At 35.3% G+C, this 19,675-nt stretch overlaps 1 protein-coding gene across 4 annotated transcripts in view; it reads left to right on the top strand.

The window, feature by feature from the left end:
• Window positions 1–14,663, top strand: part of LOC131067017 (histone-lysine N-methyltransferase ATX5) — a 54,487-nt gene extending 39,824 nt beyond the window's left edge. For 3 of the 4 annotated variants that reach the window (XM_058001947.2, XM_058001948.2, XM_058001945.2), the window contains 9 exons: window positions 7,121–7,185; window positions 7,285–7,498; window positions 9,257–9,340; window positions 9,422–9,481; window positions 9,573–9,662; window positions 10,122–10,208; window positions 13,630–13,704; window positions 13,805–13,905; window positions 14,004–14,663. In XM_058001947.2, the coding sequence (XP_057857930.2) occupies window positions 7,121–7,185; window positions 7,285–7,498; window positions 9,257–9,340; window positions 9,422–9,481; window positions 9,573–9,662; window positions 10,122–10,208; window positions 13,630–13,704; window positions 13,805–13,905; window positions 14,004–14,085 (858 nt within the window). In that variant the 3' untranslated portion in view covers window positions 14,086–14,663. The remainder of the gene's footprint in view (window positions 1–7,120; window positions 7,186–7,284; window positions 7,499–9,256; window positions 9,341–9,421; window positions 9,482–9,572; window positions 9,663–10,121; window positions 10,209–13,629; window positions 13,705–13,804; window positions 13,906–14,003) is intronic. The other variant, XM_058001946.2, reaches the window with a different exon arrangement.
• The last annotated feature ends 5,012 nt before the right edge of the window (window positions 14,664–19,675 follow it).

Raw genomic sequence — 19,675 nt, 5'->3', positions numbered from 1 at the left:
GTCTACTCATTAGTACTAATGTATCTTAATTGAATAACATACCTTTCCACCATGTCTCTAACATAGTGATACTTGATCTCCACATGCTTTGACCTTTCATGAAATACAAGATCGGAGTCTGCATCACACTTGGTGAGTCCCAAGCTTACCAAGTATCCATCTATTTAGGAATATCACGACCTAGGAGTCAACATAAAGGTCTTCCAGCCTACATACATGGGACTCCATCCCATGAATCATAATCCTTTGACTGATTACTAGAGAAATCATCTCGACATGGTCCACTCCCTCTGAACCAATATGATCAAGATCCTCGGATGTCAACCGAAGCACATCCTCTTAGCTGCTCCCTCTGAAGCTAAAAAATCAAGCTCCCTTTGAATGTTAATTCCTCCTCTTTGAGAAAACATCTTCAGTCACCAACTCAATCTCTTGGCAGCCATTATCAAGGTCTTCCTTCCTTGAATGCAATCTCTTGTGCTTCTTGATCCGTCCTGAAAGCATTTCAGAGAGAGAGATTACAACTAGTTCATAGAACTAACCTATCCGAAGGAAATATTAATGCTAGAAGCATACAAAGTTCACTATCCCAATGTTATGAATTAACAACTACATAAGAATTTATGAACATTATTCCAGAATATAAGCATAAAACACTTATCTCTTTATTGACGATTTCTTAGGACCTATGTCCACATCCACTCTAGGAAGGACATGATAGGGATGATCAAGCCAAGCATTCTTTCTCTGGCTGACAATCATTGTCAAAATCAAAGTAAATGCAGGTCGATTCCATATTTACTACTGTAGTCTTGTGTTCTCAGATTCATGAATATTTGATAATGAGGTAAGCCATCCAGCTAGATGGGGATTTCAGATCTGTGATGGTGATTCACATAATTAATGGAAGCTTAACGGTGAAAGGTCTTCCCCCGAAGGCCTTATGCTCATCACGTGAGAGCTTGAACATGCTCATATAGCAAGCACCATGCACGATGAGGACAACAATCATATCTCCCATATGATGGCCTACCGATTTCCTTAACTCTTCACACAGTTTGTTCCTGAAGAATAACCTTCACCATACACAGTCTGGAGTTCCATGCAATTTTTTATCAATTAACGGTTAACCATTTCACAATATGCCACCACATCACACAAACCATTATCCACTGCCAACTGATTGAGCACAAACATGTCACAGCATAGAGAAACTCAATACGGATCGGAAGCAGTAGATGTCGAATCAGACTTCTTCCTTTCTTGGAATGGAGTTTGGCGACCTCTAAAATAAGCTTGGTAAACATCTCCATTTTGGCGATCTTGATTCTGGCGTACACTTCAGAAAATCCCATCAGAGTATCGGCCAGCAACTGCACGAGATTACTTGAAGATGAAGACGAGGATTTAGCCGAGGACTTGCGCTTCTTGGATGCTCCGGCGAAGGGTGAGGGCTTTTTCGCTTGGGAGGCTTCTTCTCGGGCAAGAAGTCCTGGAAGTCAAGCCTGGCCTTGTTCTTATAGTTGTAGCCGACGATGTTCAAAATATCGTCAAGAGAGTAGTCAGCGTCAAGCTGCCCTTTGTCAGCGGCACCGATGCCGAAGATGGAGAGCACCATGTCAAACATCGACATGGCAGGCAAAGGCACACTCATACTCTGACAATACCCTTTGTGAGATTGTAATCATTGAGCTCGAAGGATTTCGAGTGCGAAGGCGAGGGCAAGCGAAGATCCTCCACAGAGGCGAAAGCATCGACATGGTTGGCACTCTTGATTAGGTTGGCCATGATGTGATCAAGCTGATGGAAGAATGACCAGGTAATGGTCCTAGGGCCACGGGTATCCGCACGGTGCTTCTCGAGCTTGTACCTTCGCTTCAGGTTCTCCACATTGTCACAACACTGCTTGATAGTTTTGGGCGACTTGGAGGCCTCACAGTGGATGTTGAAGCAGCACAAATGTCCTCCCAGTCTTTGATCTTAAGGTAGCCCTTTATGTTGCGGCACTTGTCGCCATAGCTCCCCAATAGACACTCCACTGTGCTAGGGTGCCACTCGCACCACGACGCCATCCCCATTCCCATCATGCTACGCATAGGTGACCTCCTTCCTCGTTCCTAGTAGAGGCATCACCATTGTATCGCACATGAGGCACCGGTATCTTTGTCGTTACTGTGAAGGAAACTTACAAATCTGATCAAATTTCGAACCCTGGCTCTGATACCATGATGATTTTTGATGATCAGAGATGTAAGCAATCATACATAATAATTGGGTGCTCGTTTAACTACGGGCAATGACTTAGATCATTGTAGCCCTCCCAACCATAGACAATAAACTGATATCATCACCCTCGAGCACATCTCTTCTCAATCTATAGATGTGCTATGTGATATCAATCTCCTCTGATGGTTCATGAACTACTGTGACGTATTCAACCTGTCAAGGAATGTTCTATAATCTTCAACGTGATATGAATTTAATGCATGATCTGCAGATGAAGAAATACGGTCTACTGAAGGATGATTGTCTATCTGCAGAAGGATATTGAACTGTTACTGTCTTTTTTCACTTATCTCAAAGAGAGGAGATCCGAACTCCTATATATCTAGCCCAATGAAATCACAAGAGAAGTCGGCTCCATTCAATATGAGGCACCTCCTCATATGATGCAACGTGAACTTCCATTAAGGGGTGGCGGTCTTTTGCCAAAAGTTGGCCCCTTTGATAATCAACTTATTAACAAATCAATAAGGCACATTTAAACATCAAACCCGATAATGCACATATGATCTAATAAGGATATTAATAGATTAATATAAGTTTATTGGTTCATCAAATGTGTAAGGCCGATAGGCCATTCACACATTTGATCTTGCTGAGTCGGCTTGTAGGAGTCTGACCGAAGCTATATCATCAACACTTGGATCAGTACTAATACTATAACTGTATAGGTATGGGTAACGGGGGCCTCTAGAGAAGTACTAATACTATAACTGTATAGGTATGGGTAACGGGGGCCTCTAGAGAAGTACTAATACTATAACTGTATAGGTATGGGTAACGGGGGCCTCTAGAGAAGTATCCAATAAAACACTTCAAAAGTAAAAGAGATATGTAATAGGCAAGAAGCTTTAATTGTGTGTTTCAACTTTTTTTATAATTGTGTTTTTATTTGTTTAGTATGCTTTTTGTATTTTTCTTGCGATTGCTGTATGTGGGACACACCCAACAAGAATTTGGATTATAAGAACTTGGTATGTACGTGTTTCAGTACTAGTAATAGGAGATGATGTAGAAGCATCTGTAATGTCCCCTTATTTTAATAACTCACGAAATAGGGACATATAACTTGTAATAATAAATTTCAAGAGATTTATTTCCTTAATGATCTCGACTATATGCTGGTATTACTTTGCAAATGGTATTAAATATAAAATATAACTGATACAGATGATATCTCTGATTTAACTATAAAATATATGCACAACTATTTAGTTTTTAGAATAAGATTACTCGCTGTTTCAGATTTGAATAGGTGTAAACATGCAAAAGAATCTCAATGTCTCACTGGGTTTACTGGTATAAATCCTTCCAGAGTATATAGAAATAAATCTGCAGTATCTTGATGATGCTATGTCTGATTTAGCTCCTTATAAAAATAGCTATAAAGCTATGCAGATTACTGTGTGTGATGTATCAATGGGAATGTGCAGATGTAGTTATTGGTATCAACTTGCTGTCATACATTGTTGTGTCTAGTATTAAGTTAAATGCTTGCAACAATGTATAAAGATGCTGTTCCTGATATAGCTGTAGAAACATGCAACGATTTGGTGCTCTCCCTGATTTGGAATCGTTCCTTATGCAACCGCTATGTGTGCCAAAGGCAATGCTCAGTCTGAGCGATCCAAACTGGAAATGAAATAGAGGATAAATTTTTTCATCATTACTGAAGTGATTTCTAAAGTATTCTTATATTTTGCAATTGGAATGACAAGTTGTGTCCCTTCAGCATCTTGTTCATTCCTCATACTAATCACACCCCTTCGAAGATGATTATGATTTATCAATTAGACTTCTTAATCGCTGCTCAAGGAATGATCATACCTTTACCGATTATTATATCACCGATAATATTTGCGTTTCCGTTTATCGCTGTCCTCTTTCCAACATACGATTAGATTCCTTGTATGCTTTGGCGACTTTTATGATTAATCTCCACCTATCGATTAATAAAATTACTGTTTGGATATTATCGTGTATCCCAATAAATGGTCTTCTCTTTTCAGTCGATTCCTATCCAGGAGCCTCCAAACTTCTATTTGTGCTCCTGTACTCAGGACGACCTTTATAGTGGCAGAAGATTAATGTGCCTTAAGTCGAGCACTTGAATATGAAGATACGATATAGTCTATATTCATATTTCCCTGATTATAATTGATAATCTTTATTTTAGGAATTGTAGCTGTCTCAAAAATTATATTTATTATTAATTATTTATTGATTTTATTTATATATTATTATTTGATAAATATGAAATTTATATTAATATAAATATAAATCATATATTAAATCTTGTTTATTATTATTATTAAGATTTTATTTAGTACAGTTTATTTGATTATATCTATATATTTTATATTTTAATTTGTATTATTATGCATTATTAAATTCTATTTTAAAGTGGGCATCACCATTTTCTGACTGTTTAGATGGGGACATCACAACATCTTGGGCCTAAAAGCAATTTTGTATCAACCAAAAACATTTTCTCTCTGTTTGTTTGTTTGCAAGTATTTTTTAGTTTTCCTAGTTATTTTTCCAATAAAGGGTGGCAAAGTTTGTAGTACCACGTCTCGTGGCTTTCACATCAATTTGTTCAAGCTTCATACCTACCATTGTAGGCACAATCATCTTTATTTCGTGTCACCTTCATTCTTAGTTGTAATCTTGAGTAGCACTTTGGAACACAAGCTCTACAACACATTCTACATGTTCCATCCAAATTTCATGAAGATTTGATTGCTGCATTTGTCTTTCTAATCTTGAGGACTTGAATCAGATTATGCATTGTATAATAAAACCTTGATTTGGACTTGTGGTAGACTTTGGAATCTCATGCAAACTCTTAAGGTTTCCTATTTGAATTTGAGTCCTAATGGATAGAGTTACTAGAGCTCGAGGATGAGGGTAGAATGTTTTTGGAACTTAAGAGAATCCTTCAAACATGCACAAAAAGGTTGCAGTTGAGGGCAACAGAGTATTTGATCAAGTGGAAGATTTCTCTTGTTGAAGATGCTATTTGGGAAAATGAAGACTTCTTGCCCAAGGATCCACAATTGATCCATGTTGAGGACAACACTTATTTGAAGAGGGTGGGGTAGGTAGGTGGGTGTTGCATTCGGTCACGTGTGGCCAAGTTGTGGCTAAAGTAACCCTTAGTTAAGTTATATGATCCATAGTTTGCACACTTGGACTCAACTTAGATTCAGTAGACTAAGAATTTCCAAGTTGGCAGAAACTCAATAAACTCAACAACATAAAAATACTAATTTGTAAAAAAACAAATTTTTTATTGTAATGTCCCCTACTAGGAGGCTGTCTGTTTCCCAAAGGTTGACATACATTACTGTGCATTATTATGTTTTAATTCATATTACTAAACTAATGAATGAATTATTATTTGTAATACATTTAATGTTTATTATATTTAGACTCATCTTAACTTCTTTCCTAACCCTAACGAGTGATAGGGATTTACTGTCATAGGGTGCTGACAGCAATCTACAAGGAGGCTCCCTCAAGGTTTCAGGACTCCTTCCCTACCCCATCTTGGACTCACCATCACTTGTGAGGATTTACTCGCCCCTCCCTACACACACCAACCTATCGTCTCATAGGCATTAGCAAATGAATTAAGATGGAGTCATGAATATAATAATCTTGATGCATTAAGAATTAACATAAATGTAATTAAGTATGATTCTGATCTATTATTATCAACAAATACAAAATTCCATTGACAGTACTTATCTACTTTATACCAGAATCCATAACAAAATATATACTTATTATTTATAACAGAACGCAAACACAGCATAGCATAAATGTAAACCACTATATGATCATGGGTATGATACAGCATACATGTTTTACTGTTCTGATTATTGATAGTAATTGTTTCTAATTTTCTCTTGATACAGACTTAACGTCTTTACTCCTTTTTTCTCCTCTGATTGATGCCCCTCTCCTTGGGATGCCAGACCTTGTCTTTATACCTTTCTACCCGATTTGGTGAGTTGTGTCCCCTTTGTAAGATTGTGTCCCTAGGCGAGGACTATGCTTCTTCATTGCCAAATTAACAATCACCCTCTTTCACCTTAATTATCTCATAATTCATTTCTACATGCCTAACCACTCTTGGATCGTTTGGGAGATTGCCACTGGAACAAGAGAGATGGTCGATCATAAGATTATTATTCTTGTGATCCGGTTTATGGTAGACATGGTGGTTGATAGGAAGAAATTATGAAGTCTCATTGACGTAAGACAATTTCTTATGCTGTAATGTGCATCAGATTGAGGTTATGACATTTATGCAAAATATAGCTGTTCTAATTATGCAAACACACAATTCCCTACCCTTGTGGAAGAAAATATGGTAGCTCTTTGTTATAATTCAATAAAGTTATTTCCCACCATTGGATGTGAAGTTGATGCTATGTCAAGGCACAAGGTAGATGAAAGTTAAATTGGAGGAAATGATAATCATGTTTCATTTTTTTCTTTTCATTCAAGTTGCTATTATATAGTTACTTGGTCTAGCAGGAGCTCAAAGAAAGAAAGCAGTATGCCTTCAACTTGGCAACATAAAAAATATTTAAGTTTCTTAAAAAAATATAAAAGTCTTATGTAAAATATAGTAGCTCTTAATCATAAATTTTATGCAAGTATGCAGTGCCCTACCCTCACAGAAGGAAATTTAGTAGCCCTCAGTTATAATTCAATGAAGTTGTAGTAGCAGATTCATGTTGAGACATTGTTTATTAATTTGCTGCTTTTTATATATGTTACCTTGAATTTCCTAACTTATGTAACACGTGATTTGGACAAACAGCTACATTGCTACTATAGGAATGGAAACCAAATGACTAGAATGATTTCATATTGCGCTTCACACAAGTAAGTATTTCTTCTTCAAATCTATAATTTTGACTTTTGAGAGATTTTTTTCAATGTATGTAGTTCTAGTTTTTCTAACTTGCTAGCTGTATTACTCAGAACTCCAAATCCAAATACAAGTTTAATTATTATGACACCCGAAGGAAGGATCTCTACAAAAGAAGAACAGCATGAGATGGGAACTGGAAGTTTTTTGAGTTCAGTTGTATTAAACAATGCCACAAATGACTCAAAGAATGTGCCCAATCATACTTTGCAGCTACAACCATCATCAGCTTCGAGATGTCAAATTTATGAACATCATGATAACAAGGTAAATAAGGAACTAATTTTTGGTATTTCCGAACAATTTTGAATTAATTTTTTCATATATCTACACATGCAATTCGAACGTAGAAATGGAATTAACAAGTTACTTTCATGGCAAGGATAGATAATAATAATTGTTTTAGTAATGGTGTGTTTTTCTTCGGTTACTCCTCCCATGTTTTGACTGAATTAAGGTTATCTATCTCACATTTCTTTTCATGAATGATCCGCTTTTATCCCATCTCAAATTAGAGCCGATGCATATTTCAAGATATGAGTTTCCTTTTCGTAACTATACTTACAAGCTTAATCATCTCACTTGAATATGATAGAAACATAGAAGTATGTAGTAAAAATATATATAGTGTGGAAAATAAATAAATTCACATCAGACCAGTAATGAGTCAATGACACACATGTGCATCTCCACTTGTATGGATCCAATTTTGTACCATGGTAATAATTTAAGATTAGATAGACAAACAAACAAATGAGATCAAGGGTGAAAATTTTGTGTCAAAGCATTTAAGCGTATGGACTTTGATTTGAAGTCTTATCATTGGGATCTTAAGGATCAAATTTTCATGAATTTATTGATGTAACAAAAAATATAAGGAAATATACCATTGTCGCAATTCTTATGTAGTAAATGGGTATCCCTTTTTCTAACTTGCAAAAATATTTTGAAAGGAGTCTAATAAAGCGGGATTTCTCGCAAGATACTAAACGATGATTCTCTTACAAAGTTGTAGAGGGTCCAATACATGAAGAATATAGTTTTATAAGACATTCAGTTTTTTGAAGGTTTAATTGGGATGACATTTCTTTTTTGAATAGACCTTTTTATGGTATGATTTTATTTTTCCATGTTGCTCAACCTTATAATTTAAGCTATAATAAAGCATTTTCCTTGCCAAATTGTATACATAATCAAAACAAAAGGCTTTTTAACATCTGATCAGTAATTGTAGCTAACAAAGCTTTGGTATCTAAGTTTACCCATTTCATTTTGTGCACTTATTTGTCCTAATACTTCTCCTCTATCTAAATTTCATTATAGGCCCAAGTCAAATCATAGACTGCTTGGCCCAATTCATCATTGATAAGAACAGGATTATGAATTTAAAAAAGGATGGTATCCTTGGCATTTCTTAGAAATAAACATTGATGATCCTACGATATTTATTTGGTAAGAAATACAGTCATATGGCTTGATGGAGTTAGTTGGCATTGATGCTTTTATCATTGAATTCTTCATTGGCATTAAAGGTCGTTTTGACTTAATTGGTCAGTAAACTCCCGTGTAATAGGCCATGCCAGCATATGATGGATATCGTTTATTATAGCAATATGTATCCACTTGAGATTTCATGCTCTAATGCTCTTCATTTGGCCCTTGCAACAATCAAATTAATAAATAGAACTGTCAAAATTAGCCTTCAACATAGTTTGAGAAGTCAACATATTTATTTTAAGTTGTAACAATATTTTTCGAAGAGCTCAAAATATTTTTGTTTGGTAGTCTCATATTTGAGTATTCCAACGTTTGCCTCCAATTAGGCCATGGAGGTCCAAGCCTTGAGAAATGTTTTACCATTAATTTAATGTATTTCCATAACATGGTGCAACTATCTTGATTGTACCCTCATTGCTCTTGCAAAAGTTCTCAGCGTAAATAGCTTGCTATAGATGTAAAAGAATTTAATTTTGCAGTTAATATTTATTTTAGTTCCTTTCCTAATCTTTGACCTTTCCATTGCAGCGAAATATAACAGCTATAGCGCAAAGAGCAATGGGATATTGTCGGCATTCAGCAGATGTCATGGAAGCTATAAATGGGGTGAAAGTAAGTTTTGATGGTGTTTTTATCATGTAGACAAATTGATGTACATTTTTACATCCGTTTCTTATGTTTTTACTTGATTAGCAGGAAGAAACAGACCCAGGAGAGTTCTCATCTTTCAAGGAGCGCCTATCCTACTTGCAGGTATTGTTTTTGCCTGGTGCTAAGTTTAAACTTGATCTCTATAAGTTGTCAGAGTTGGCAGAGTTAAAACTAAGGATTGTATATGTAACAGGTAACAGAGAAGAACAGAGTTTGCTTTGGAAAATCTGGAATACATGGTTGGGGTCTCTTTGCTCGCAGGAATATTAGAGAAGGAGAGATGGTATTGCCTTCCTTTCCCCTATTCTGCAATGTAGGATTTATCATTTGTTGTATTTGAATGATCCAATTACTTTGTACTCTTCTCAACTTGAACTTTTTAACTCTTTCTCATCATTAATCTTTCTAGTAGAGAATTTTTCTTCTGCTTCATCTTCATTTTCCCTAATTAAAACTTGATAATTTGTGGTTTGGTATTCTCATTTATAAGTTGATGGGTTGATCAAACAAGCTAAGGGCATGGTTTGACATATAGCTTTCAAAACTTCCTGTTTTTCTTATCATATGTACTGGTGTGAGCAAAACAACGGCAATGTATAGTTTCTCAATACTACTCTGGATAGCTTTGATATTTCTTCAGAGTCTTGAATATTCCTTTTCAGAGCACACTGAAATGTTGTTGAACATTGAGTTGTCTCGCTTTTATCCTGGCAAATTTTTTAATGGATGTTAATTTTCATAGGTTGTGGAGTACCGTGGTGAGCAAGTAAGAAGAAGCGTAGCTGATTTGCGGGAAATACGTTATCGCTTGCAAGGGAAAGATTGCTACGTGAGTATTCTTGCTTGATCTATTATTTTTTGATTTTCTGAAGTAATTTGTGATCTATTATCATTTAAACTTCTCTCTTTAAAATGTTGAATGGGACGAGCTTAGGTAGTAAAAGCAAATGGGTTTCCACAGCGCAGACCGCAGGTTTAAAACCCAAAATACATGATAAAGTAGTGAAAGTGAGTAAAATACTGCACCCAGCATCCATCCTGGGTGACTTTAAAGGAAGAGATATCCCTTAGCCATTGCATCTAAGCCAAAGGTTGTCCCACAAAATCTGTTTCAAAATCTTTGTAACTGGTACCAAAAGCTGAAACAAATTATACCATATGAAAGAGTGGAACCAACTTTCCAATGCCTGTAAGAAGCAAAAAGTAGTCAAACAAGTCAAAAGATGTGATGGTTGACTGCTTCCGTAAAAATTCTTCTAAAAGGAAATTCTGAGACAGGTGATGTAAAACTGACAATGCATCTATACAATGACATTGCAAATGCTAATGTCGGCATTGATCTGACAATACAGTATACGTGATAGGTGACAAAAATATTTGTATTATATGATAAGAAAGTGTAAATTTTGGGATCAGTAGCTCCATATTTTTGAATAACTCGTGTAATAAAATTTTGTTTTATGTGTAGCTTTACACACCCACTGTATCTATATGCTTCCCTCACAAAAAGACAAGGAAAATGGACACCATTAAAATTATTCATCTTTTTAGAAGAGAATAGGAATTATCAATGAGGAATGCCCAGTGCTCCATTATGCTTATGACCTTTTTTGTCTTTTAGTCTTTAAAAAAAGGACAATCATAAATGATAAATCAAATCAAAGGATGCATCTACAGGTCAATGTCAGAAGAGGTCATAGGAGTTAAAGGACGGAATCATTTAATGGAAGGGAGTATGTAAATAAGAGAGGGGGTGGCTTTTCATAATGAAGTGCTTCCTCCTGGGCGATGTCTATCCAGCGGACAAAATGGAAAAGGCTGGAAAAGGTATTAACACTTTTAATAACTTGGCCCTTGTCCATTCAATCGGCTAGATAGCCACTGGCTTCCTCCTATGGGGAAAACTCCATTATAGTGTCCACTATTATTAATTATATATATTAAATGATGTCTCCTGCACAATGCAAATGTTGCACTGAATTTTCAAAGTGTACACTGCGTAGAGTTTTTAATTTGCCTTGAATCATGAACTATTGACTTGTAGAAGAAATGGGGCAAAACGTTTCGTGGGACAAAGATAGACAAAATTACAGTCAAATCTCATTTTTGAGACCTCCCGAGCATAATGCCAATGTTAAAAATTGCCTAGGACATTCTGAAAAAGAATTCCTGCATAAAATAAAGCAAATTTCTGTTCCCATTGGTAAGCTTCCACATGTTAGATTTACATGAACCAACAATGATCCTGTCTAATTTTATTGTTTTGGACACAATGGTAAGCTTAGAATAGCTCCATCATTCACCAAATATTATAGAAACTTAGAGCTACACATTCCCATTATTCAAAATAGGACTAGCTCTATGACTTCATAATACCACGTTAGAATTTGACATAAACAGCAAATCTGCCATGGACCTAATGCCTATGATCTAATCACAAAATCAGGAAAATGAATAAAAATATTCTATTCAATATGGAGCATATTACAGAGTCAAATACTAAAATACAAATTTATAAGCCTTTTGGATGCATTAATCAAGAAAATGATAAAGAGCTCACAAGTTGACTCAATCACTTTCAATCAGGAGATGAGTCAACTTAGCAATATAGAGGTGGCCTTGACTAAATAGAGGTGACATCTTATTGCCATCAATGAAGGCATGATGAGACAATGGTGACACTTGAGTACCTCAAGTCATGGTGTACACATCATTATTAGCTATCCCATATGCAGAACCTCCGGCAACTTTTGTTTTCTATGAACCATCAATTAAAGAGCCCCTTTGTTCATTCACTATCAAACATGCTCGAATGGGAGTAGTACTAGGATGCATGACCTCCTAGGAAGTCTTGATGCTTCACCCCTATGAGTGTCATCTAGATGCAAGGATTGTTAAGTGGAAAATTTATATTCATGAGACAGGTTCTTGTGAACCACTACTCATGAAATATGGGCCAATAAGTTTGACTCAAAACCTATGTAGTTCAATCTTGATAAGTTATCACATAATTTAACACATCGTGAAAATCAACACTTGCTTGATAATAAATGAGTGAGGAAGTTCTATAATGAATTGTTCATAAGGCGAACACTAAAAGGTTATGCAAATGGAGAAGCAAGCTAAGTGTTCTTGATGAGGGAAACTTTATGGTTAAGCATGCTTGAGCTAGAGTTGTATCAGGTGGGTGACCTCCTAGGAAGTCCAGATGCGCGAACACTAAAAGGTTATGCAGATGGAGAAGCAAGCTAAGTGTTCTTGATGAGGGAAACTCTATGGTTAAGCATGCTTGAGCTAGAGTTGTATCAGGTGGGTGACCTCCTAGGAAGTCCAGATGCATGTCACCTAGATGTGATGAGTGCTGAGTGGTCTTTTCATGCTCATGAGAGATGGGTTCTTGTGAATCATTGTTCATGAAATATGAGATTGACTCAAAAAATGCACAATTGAAACATGATAAAAATCACATGAAATATGGGTCAATGAGATTGTCTCAAAAACTAAACAATTGAATCTTGATAAAACATTTTGACATACTGTGAAAAATACCACCTACTTAATAATTAGTCATTGTTAAAGGTGTTCAGCAGCTCCAAAGTGCTATAAGCATTTATTATTTGATGTGCTATCTGTTGTTGATTCTCACATCATCTTGGACAGTTGTAATCACCTTTACAAACTGATTATTTTACCCTTTACTATGTTTCTCAGGATTTATGATAAACTGTGAAGAGTATGGAAGCAAAGTTTGTTACATTAAAAAAAGTGAGATCAAGATTTTCAAAACAATACATTCAACCTGCATGATTGAATTATTTAATATTACTTACTCTTATCATTATGAACTCTAAATTTTTTTTTCATAATCTTTTTTACTTCCTAATGTGATTCCTATGTTTTCAATGGATTGCTTTTAATATCTTCAATTATCAGGTTTCTGTCGTAGTTGCAACTCATCAATAGAAGAAAAACTTATTTGCAAACACACTACCATGTACGGTGTACGAATGAATTAATAACAACAGTTTGGAAATAATATAAAATCTACTCAATCTTGCAATGCAAATAACTGTCTGGAAAATATTATGTGGGAATGTTGAGGTGGCAACCCAGACTGGCGGTTATACATTGAAGGGAAAGATTTTAAGTGCTGTCTAATATGCATACCAATATAAGCATTTATCTTCTGTTTGCTATTTCTGAAGACTGGGTATTACCACCGCCTCAGATGCCTTGTTCTTTTACTGCAGTTGTTCAAAATCAGTGAAGAAGTTGTCATAGATGCAACAGAAAAAGGGAATATGGCCCGTCTTATCAATCACTCTGTAAGTATTCATGATTACATTCCTTCATGTAGGTTTGTAAACTACAACTTCTAGCAAATAGAAGTGGAGCTCACCAATAATGAACTCGTCCTTGCAACAGTGCATGCCTAATTGTTATGCTAGGATAATGAATGTTGATGATGAAGAGAGCCGAGTTGTACTGATAGCTAAGAAGGATGTTGCAGCTGCTGAGGAATTAACGTAAGTTTCATGCTAGCCTATTTATTTTATGTTTCATCTTTTGAACCTCTTATTTATTTTGCTTAATGTACGAATCTTATAGTATTTTCATATTGCAGTTATGACTATCAGTTTGATCCAGAAGAGCGTAAAGTCCCATGTCATTGTGGATCAGCCATGTGTCGGAGATTTATGAACTAGATCTAGCATGCAGTCTCTGAAAGTTGAGATTTTGTCCAATGAGAGAGGCGGTCAACTTTGAGGAAATTAATTTATATTTTCTCTGTTGATTAATTCATTCAATTTATTGTAATAATTCTCAAGCTAAGGTAGCTTGAAATTAGAGCCATGTCGGCTATCATGTATAGTTAACTTGTGTTTATTTCATAAATCTTACAGATCAATGTATGATTTGTGTAGATAACATCTTGTTCTTCCTACTTACGGGAGTCACTAGACTATCAAGGAATTTATACAGAGTTGAGGTAACTATGTATCAATGAGGATAAGGCTATTCTTGTCAATAGAGTTTCATCATGTCATTCTTTCTCAATTTCTTCCTGATGAAGCAAGGAAACCTCCCATGGCTTGTCAAAATCAATTATCTTGATTGGGCAACTAGCATTTGCTGCCCATTTTCATAAAAGAGGATCTAGTTTGAAGTTGATCTGTAAATTAACATTTTGTGAGGGGAGCGAAATCAGGCTCTATTATCTCTTGATAGTGTATTTTTGTCAAAGTTATTTAACATCAAAATATCTGGTTTTAAAATTCATCAATGCTGGACACAAATGGGATTATGAAGGCTAGTAGTTTGTGACGGCGAAAAATTTCCTATTTAATGATTAACTGAAAGAATATTGTTTGTGGAAAACAACCCTTCATAGTTTTAGACGATACTGGATTTTATTTACTTAGGTGACAAGGGAGTGCTACCAAATTTAAGCTTTTATATATGATGTCAACATAGTTATATAGTCTAGATGCTGTTGAGCATATTGTCATTGATGTCAAGATCATTTAAGTGTCAGAGATTTGAGCAGCTTGATGAGTTTGAGGTGCTTGGTTGTCTGCTTAAGCTGCCTGTCTGGTTGAGCAGCTTGCTTTGTGTGTCCTCATCAGCTGTTAAGTCAGCTTAAATGCCAAATCATATTGCAATATCATATTATGTGCCATGTCAGCATATCTTTTTTTAAGGGTCTATTTCTTCATATGGGGGCCACGTGAGTTTAAAGTTTTATGTTGAAGTTTAAATTGATCTGATTTGTAATGTTTTGTAAAGAAGGGAATTCGTTGCCATTTGTTGCGAATGTTTGGAGGAGACGTTTTGTTTTTGTCCTTTGTTCTAATGAGCTCTTTTAAACTTGTGCCTGGAAAAGTGTTTTTTTACGTATGCCTGGAAAAGTTTTTTTCTTTACGTGGCTCTTTGAACTATTGCTAGTTTCATCGGAAGATGGGCACGCGTTTTTCTGCAGTAGTTGTTGTTAATTGCAGATTATACGTTTTTACTTTGGGATGTTTGAATTATTTTCTGGAGGGGCATACGACTGAAGGCAGCGTTTTTTATTTCATTACTGTGTGCCACGAAAAGATGTCTCAAAAACGATGAAGGCAGGATTGTATATTACAAATATGCGATATAATGAAAAAACGTATTGCCTTGGCTTATCGGCGTTAGTGTTCTTGGATGTTCAATATTACGTACATCTTTTTCAAGCTTGAAGTTAAGCGCGTGGTTGCAGTGTTTTGGTATTAGAAGATTGATGACATGTTTCTTTCACTAAGACGTTTTTAAACGTATGCAATTCTAATGATCAGATTTGGTGTGGCGCATTTTTTCTTCTCAGGACAGATTTTACAAATTTGCTATTGAACTAGAAGTTTATTTTGGGGGAATTCGAACAGCTGGAAGAGTTACGTATTATTTTTAGGGAAGTAACCTAAAATTGTTTTTGCTTTTAGCATGCGATGTGAATCAAGGTGATGATGTGTTTTTCTTTCAGCGATCAAGAAGATACATTTTTTTGTTTAGCATGTCATGAAAATGATTGGTGTTGTGTTTCCTGAAGAGTTCGTCTTCTTTGATAAAAAAGAAAAACGTCTGTTATCATTGGTCGTGCGTTATTTTTTCGCGGAAATGTATCAGGCTGCAAGAAACACGTCTTTGGAGATGTGTATTTAAAAAAATTGTGATTACGTATTGAGTGTGGCGTAAGGGATGGCTGTCTGGAGTTGTGATTCTTATGTATCATGAAAAGACTATAGTGGATGCTGCTAAAAAGTGGTATGGAAGAGTGGATTCAGAAGTTTTGTACGGTGGTTTTAGCTTTGGTGAAGTGTGTATTTGATAGTCTATTTACAGCCACATAGAGTGATTGAGTTTTGTAGATTTTATGAAGAATACAGGTGCAGAAAGAATATTTATACTGGGTGAAGCAAATTAGAAGTTTGTGTGAGAATACCGTACTTGGTTTTGCTGCCATGAGTAGTATGATAAAGTGCAGAGATAAAATGTTAGCAGTACAGTGAAGTTATCTAAGTTCATGTCTTTGTTTGTAGTCAAATAAAAAGGAGAGTTTGTGTATGGTAGAACAATACTTGTACTCTTAGGTTCACTTGTTTTAAATACAAAAATCAGGAGTTCAAAGGTTGGTGCTTATGTTATTCAAGGTTGGTGCCTTTGCTATTTTGGAGTTGGTGCTCTCGAGAGTTGAAGCTCTTGTTTATAATTGGATTGGTGCCCATGATCATTAGTGAAAATTTTTAATGTCGTGGTTTTTTTTTACTCGAGAGGGTTTTTCACGAGATAAAATCCATGTCAGCTCTTTGATTGTTTGTTCAGCTCATTTATTTTGACTAAATTTGTTTAAAAGTTCTTGAAATACTGATTCACCCCTCCCCTCAATATTTTTGATTTGGTTTACAATTGGTATCAGAGCAAGATACCTTATATTTAAGCTTAAAAGCTTGAAGGTCAATTCCTGGTAGTTCGTAAGATGAATGTGCTTGAAGGTCTTGCAACTAACAAAGCTTCTCTATTCGATGGGTCTAACTACGCTTTTTGGAGTATTCGCATGAAAGCGTACTTGATGTTGCTAGGATGTGATGTTTGAATGAGTGTTGCAAATGGGTATGCAATTCCTTATGTACCTCCTACGGATGTTGATGGAAAAAAAGCATTTGAAAGTAATGCTAAGGCCATGAATGCTATATTATGTGGCTTATCCGAGTCAAGAGTGTGTGAAAGTTATGCATTGTGATACAACCCAAGCTATGTGGGATAAACTTCAAAATGCATATGAAGGAGATGAGAAAGTTAAGAATGCAAAACTTAAAACTCATAGAAAATTGTTTGAAAGTCTAAAAGTGCATGAAGAAGAAAGTATTGCAACTTATTTCTTGAGAGTTGATGAAGTTGTAAACTCTTTAAAGGGCTTAGGAGAGAAGATTGAAGATAAGATTATTGTTCCAAAGATTTTAAGATCACTACCTTTGAGATTTGATGCTAAAGTTTTAGCTATTGAAGAAATGGTTGACCTTGACGAGATGACAGTGGACAAATTGCATGGTATCCTAAAAACCTTTGAAATGAGAATAAATGTTGAATCTTCTTCAAGGAAAGAAATTGCTTTTAAAGCTTCAAAGAAAATCAAAGATAAGAGACATGTATCCAGTGAAAACTTAGAAGAAAGAATTAGATTGTGAAGCACCCCACTTTGTGAGAAAATTAAAAAGAGCCTCCGGTAAATAAAAGGGCAAACTGCCCTTAAAGTGTTTTAATTGTGGAAAGATAGGACACTTTGAATCAAAGTGTCTATATGAGAAGGAAGAGGACAACAACTATGAGAAGGAACCTAAATATAACAAAAAAAAGTTTATGAAGAAAGGAAAGAAATCTCGTAATTCCAATAGAAACATCTATTCTAAGGAGGAAAGCAGTTCATCAGATGGAAGTGGAGAAGAGTCCTTGAATGATGAAATCCTATTCATGGCTTTGGAAGAGACTTAAACTAAGAATCAAGAAGAAGAGGTTGAAGTTGATCTTGAGCAAGAACTTATTAGTGCTCTTAATGAAATCAAAAAGTTGAGAGAGAAAAATCAAAATTTAAAGTTGTTACAAGAGGAAAGCAACAAAAATACTGAAAAATATCTAGCATTAGAGACTACTAAAAAGTTGATTGCTGATCTTAATGTTCAGATTGTAAAAGCAAAGAAAATTGAAGATCTTAGAAGACAACTTAAAGATAAATAACAAAACTGCGAGAAGCTTGAAGCAAAAGTTGTTTTTTGAGAAAGTTGGATAAATCTACAAAGTTGTTGAATCATGAAAACATTTATCAAAAGTGTACTATGTCTTTGGATGGCTTGTTAAATTCTCATAAGCAATCTCTTGATAAAAGTGGAGTTGGCCATGAAGAAGGTCCATGCTCAAAATCTACTAAAATAGAACCGTAGAAGTTTGATGCTGATAACATGAGAGATTCAATCTCTAAAAACAAAATAAGTGCCTTTAAAAGGTTCCCTACTGCTAGACACACTCATATGTGCAGATTTAATCACTCTTACTTTTATGGTTATTGCTTTACATGTAATTATTTTGGTCACAAAGCCATAAATTGTAGTGTGTTTGCTAAGAGAGATTTTAGTTTTGTAAACAAAAATTCATTTGCTCCTTTGAAGAACTATAATGTTATTTGTTATAAATGCAATAATTTTGGTCATACTGCAAAAGTGTGTAAAAGTGGCATGACAGATTTCTCTAAGGATGATGCAAAGGGAAAAGCAAAGGAGAGAACTAAAGCGTGGAGGAAAAAGGAGAAGAAAAGTACAAAAACGCCCTTGATTGTGCAAACAACCTTTCTTGCACATAATGAAAAGGATATCTAGTACGTTGATAGTGGCTGCTCCAGACATATGACTGGAGATAAAAGTAAATTTCTGACTCTCAAAATGATGAGTGGAAGTAAGGTTAGATTTGGTGGTATTTCTTCATAAAGAGTTTCAGATAAAGGCACACTTGTGTTAAATAATGGTGAAACCAAGGTTGAAATTTTTTTGTATGTTAAAGGATTGAAACACAGTCTATTGAGTGTTAGTCAATTGTGTGATTAAGGACATAACTTTATTTTCAATTCAGATTGTTGTGTTATTAGTAAAAATGAAAAACATGTTGCTGATGCAAGTAGAGTTGCAAACAATCTATATATTCTTGATGATACTAATGGTGAGTAGTGTTGTTTGAGTCAGCTCGATGATATTTGGTTATGGCACAAAAGATTTGGGCACGTGAACTTTGACAATCTAATTCAAATCAACAAAATGGAAGCGGTTAGAGACATGCCACAACTTACAAAGCCTTCAGATATTGTCTGCAAAGATTGTCAGATGGGTAAACAAACTAGAGCAAGTTTTAAGTCCAAGGAATTTTCTAGTACTAGACCTCTAGAGCTCGTACACACAAATTTGTGTGGTCCTAAAAGGACTGCAAGTTTGCAAGGTGAGAAATACTTGATGCTTTTGACTGATGACTATTCACACATGACTTGGGTGACTTTTTTAAAAGAAAAATCAGAAGCGTTAGAGAAGTTTAAAGCTTTCAAAACTCTAGTTGAAAGTGAAATAGACTTGAAAATAAAATGTTTACGTTCTGACAATGGAGGTGAATTTACTTCTAATGAGTTTATCAATTTTTGTGAGAAAAATGGTATTAAAAGATAGTATTCAGTAGCTACGACACTTCAACAAAATGGTGTTGTTAAGATAAAAAACAAATCAGTCCAAGAAATAGCTC

Source organism: Cryptomeria japonica, chromosome 3 (genome assembly GCF_030272615.1).
Source record: "Cryptomeria japonica chromosome 3, Sugi_1.0, whole genome shotgun sequence".
Lineage (NCBI taxonomy): Eukaryota > Viridiplantae > Streptophyta > Pinopsida > Cupressales > Cupressaceae > Cryptomeria > Cryptomeria japonica.
Note: the sequence above shows the minus strand (reverse complement) of the source record. Positions and strands in the feature narration are given on the sequence as shown.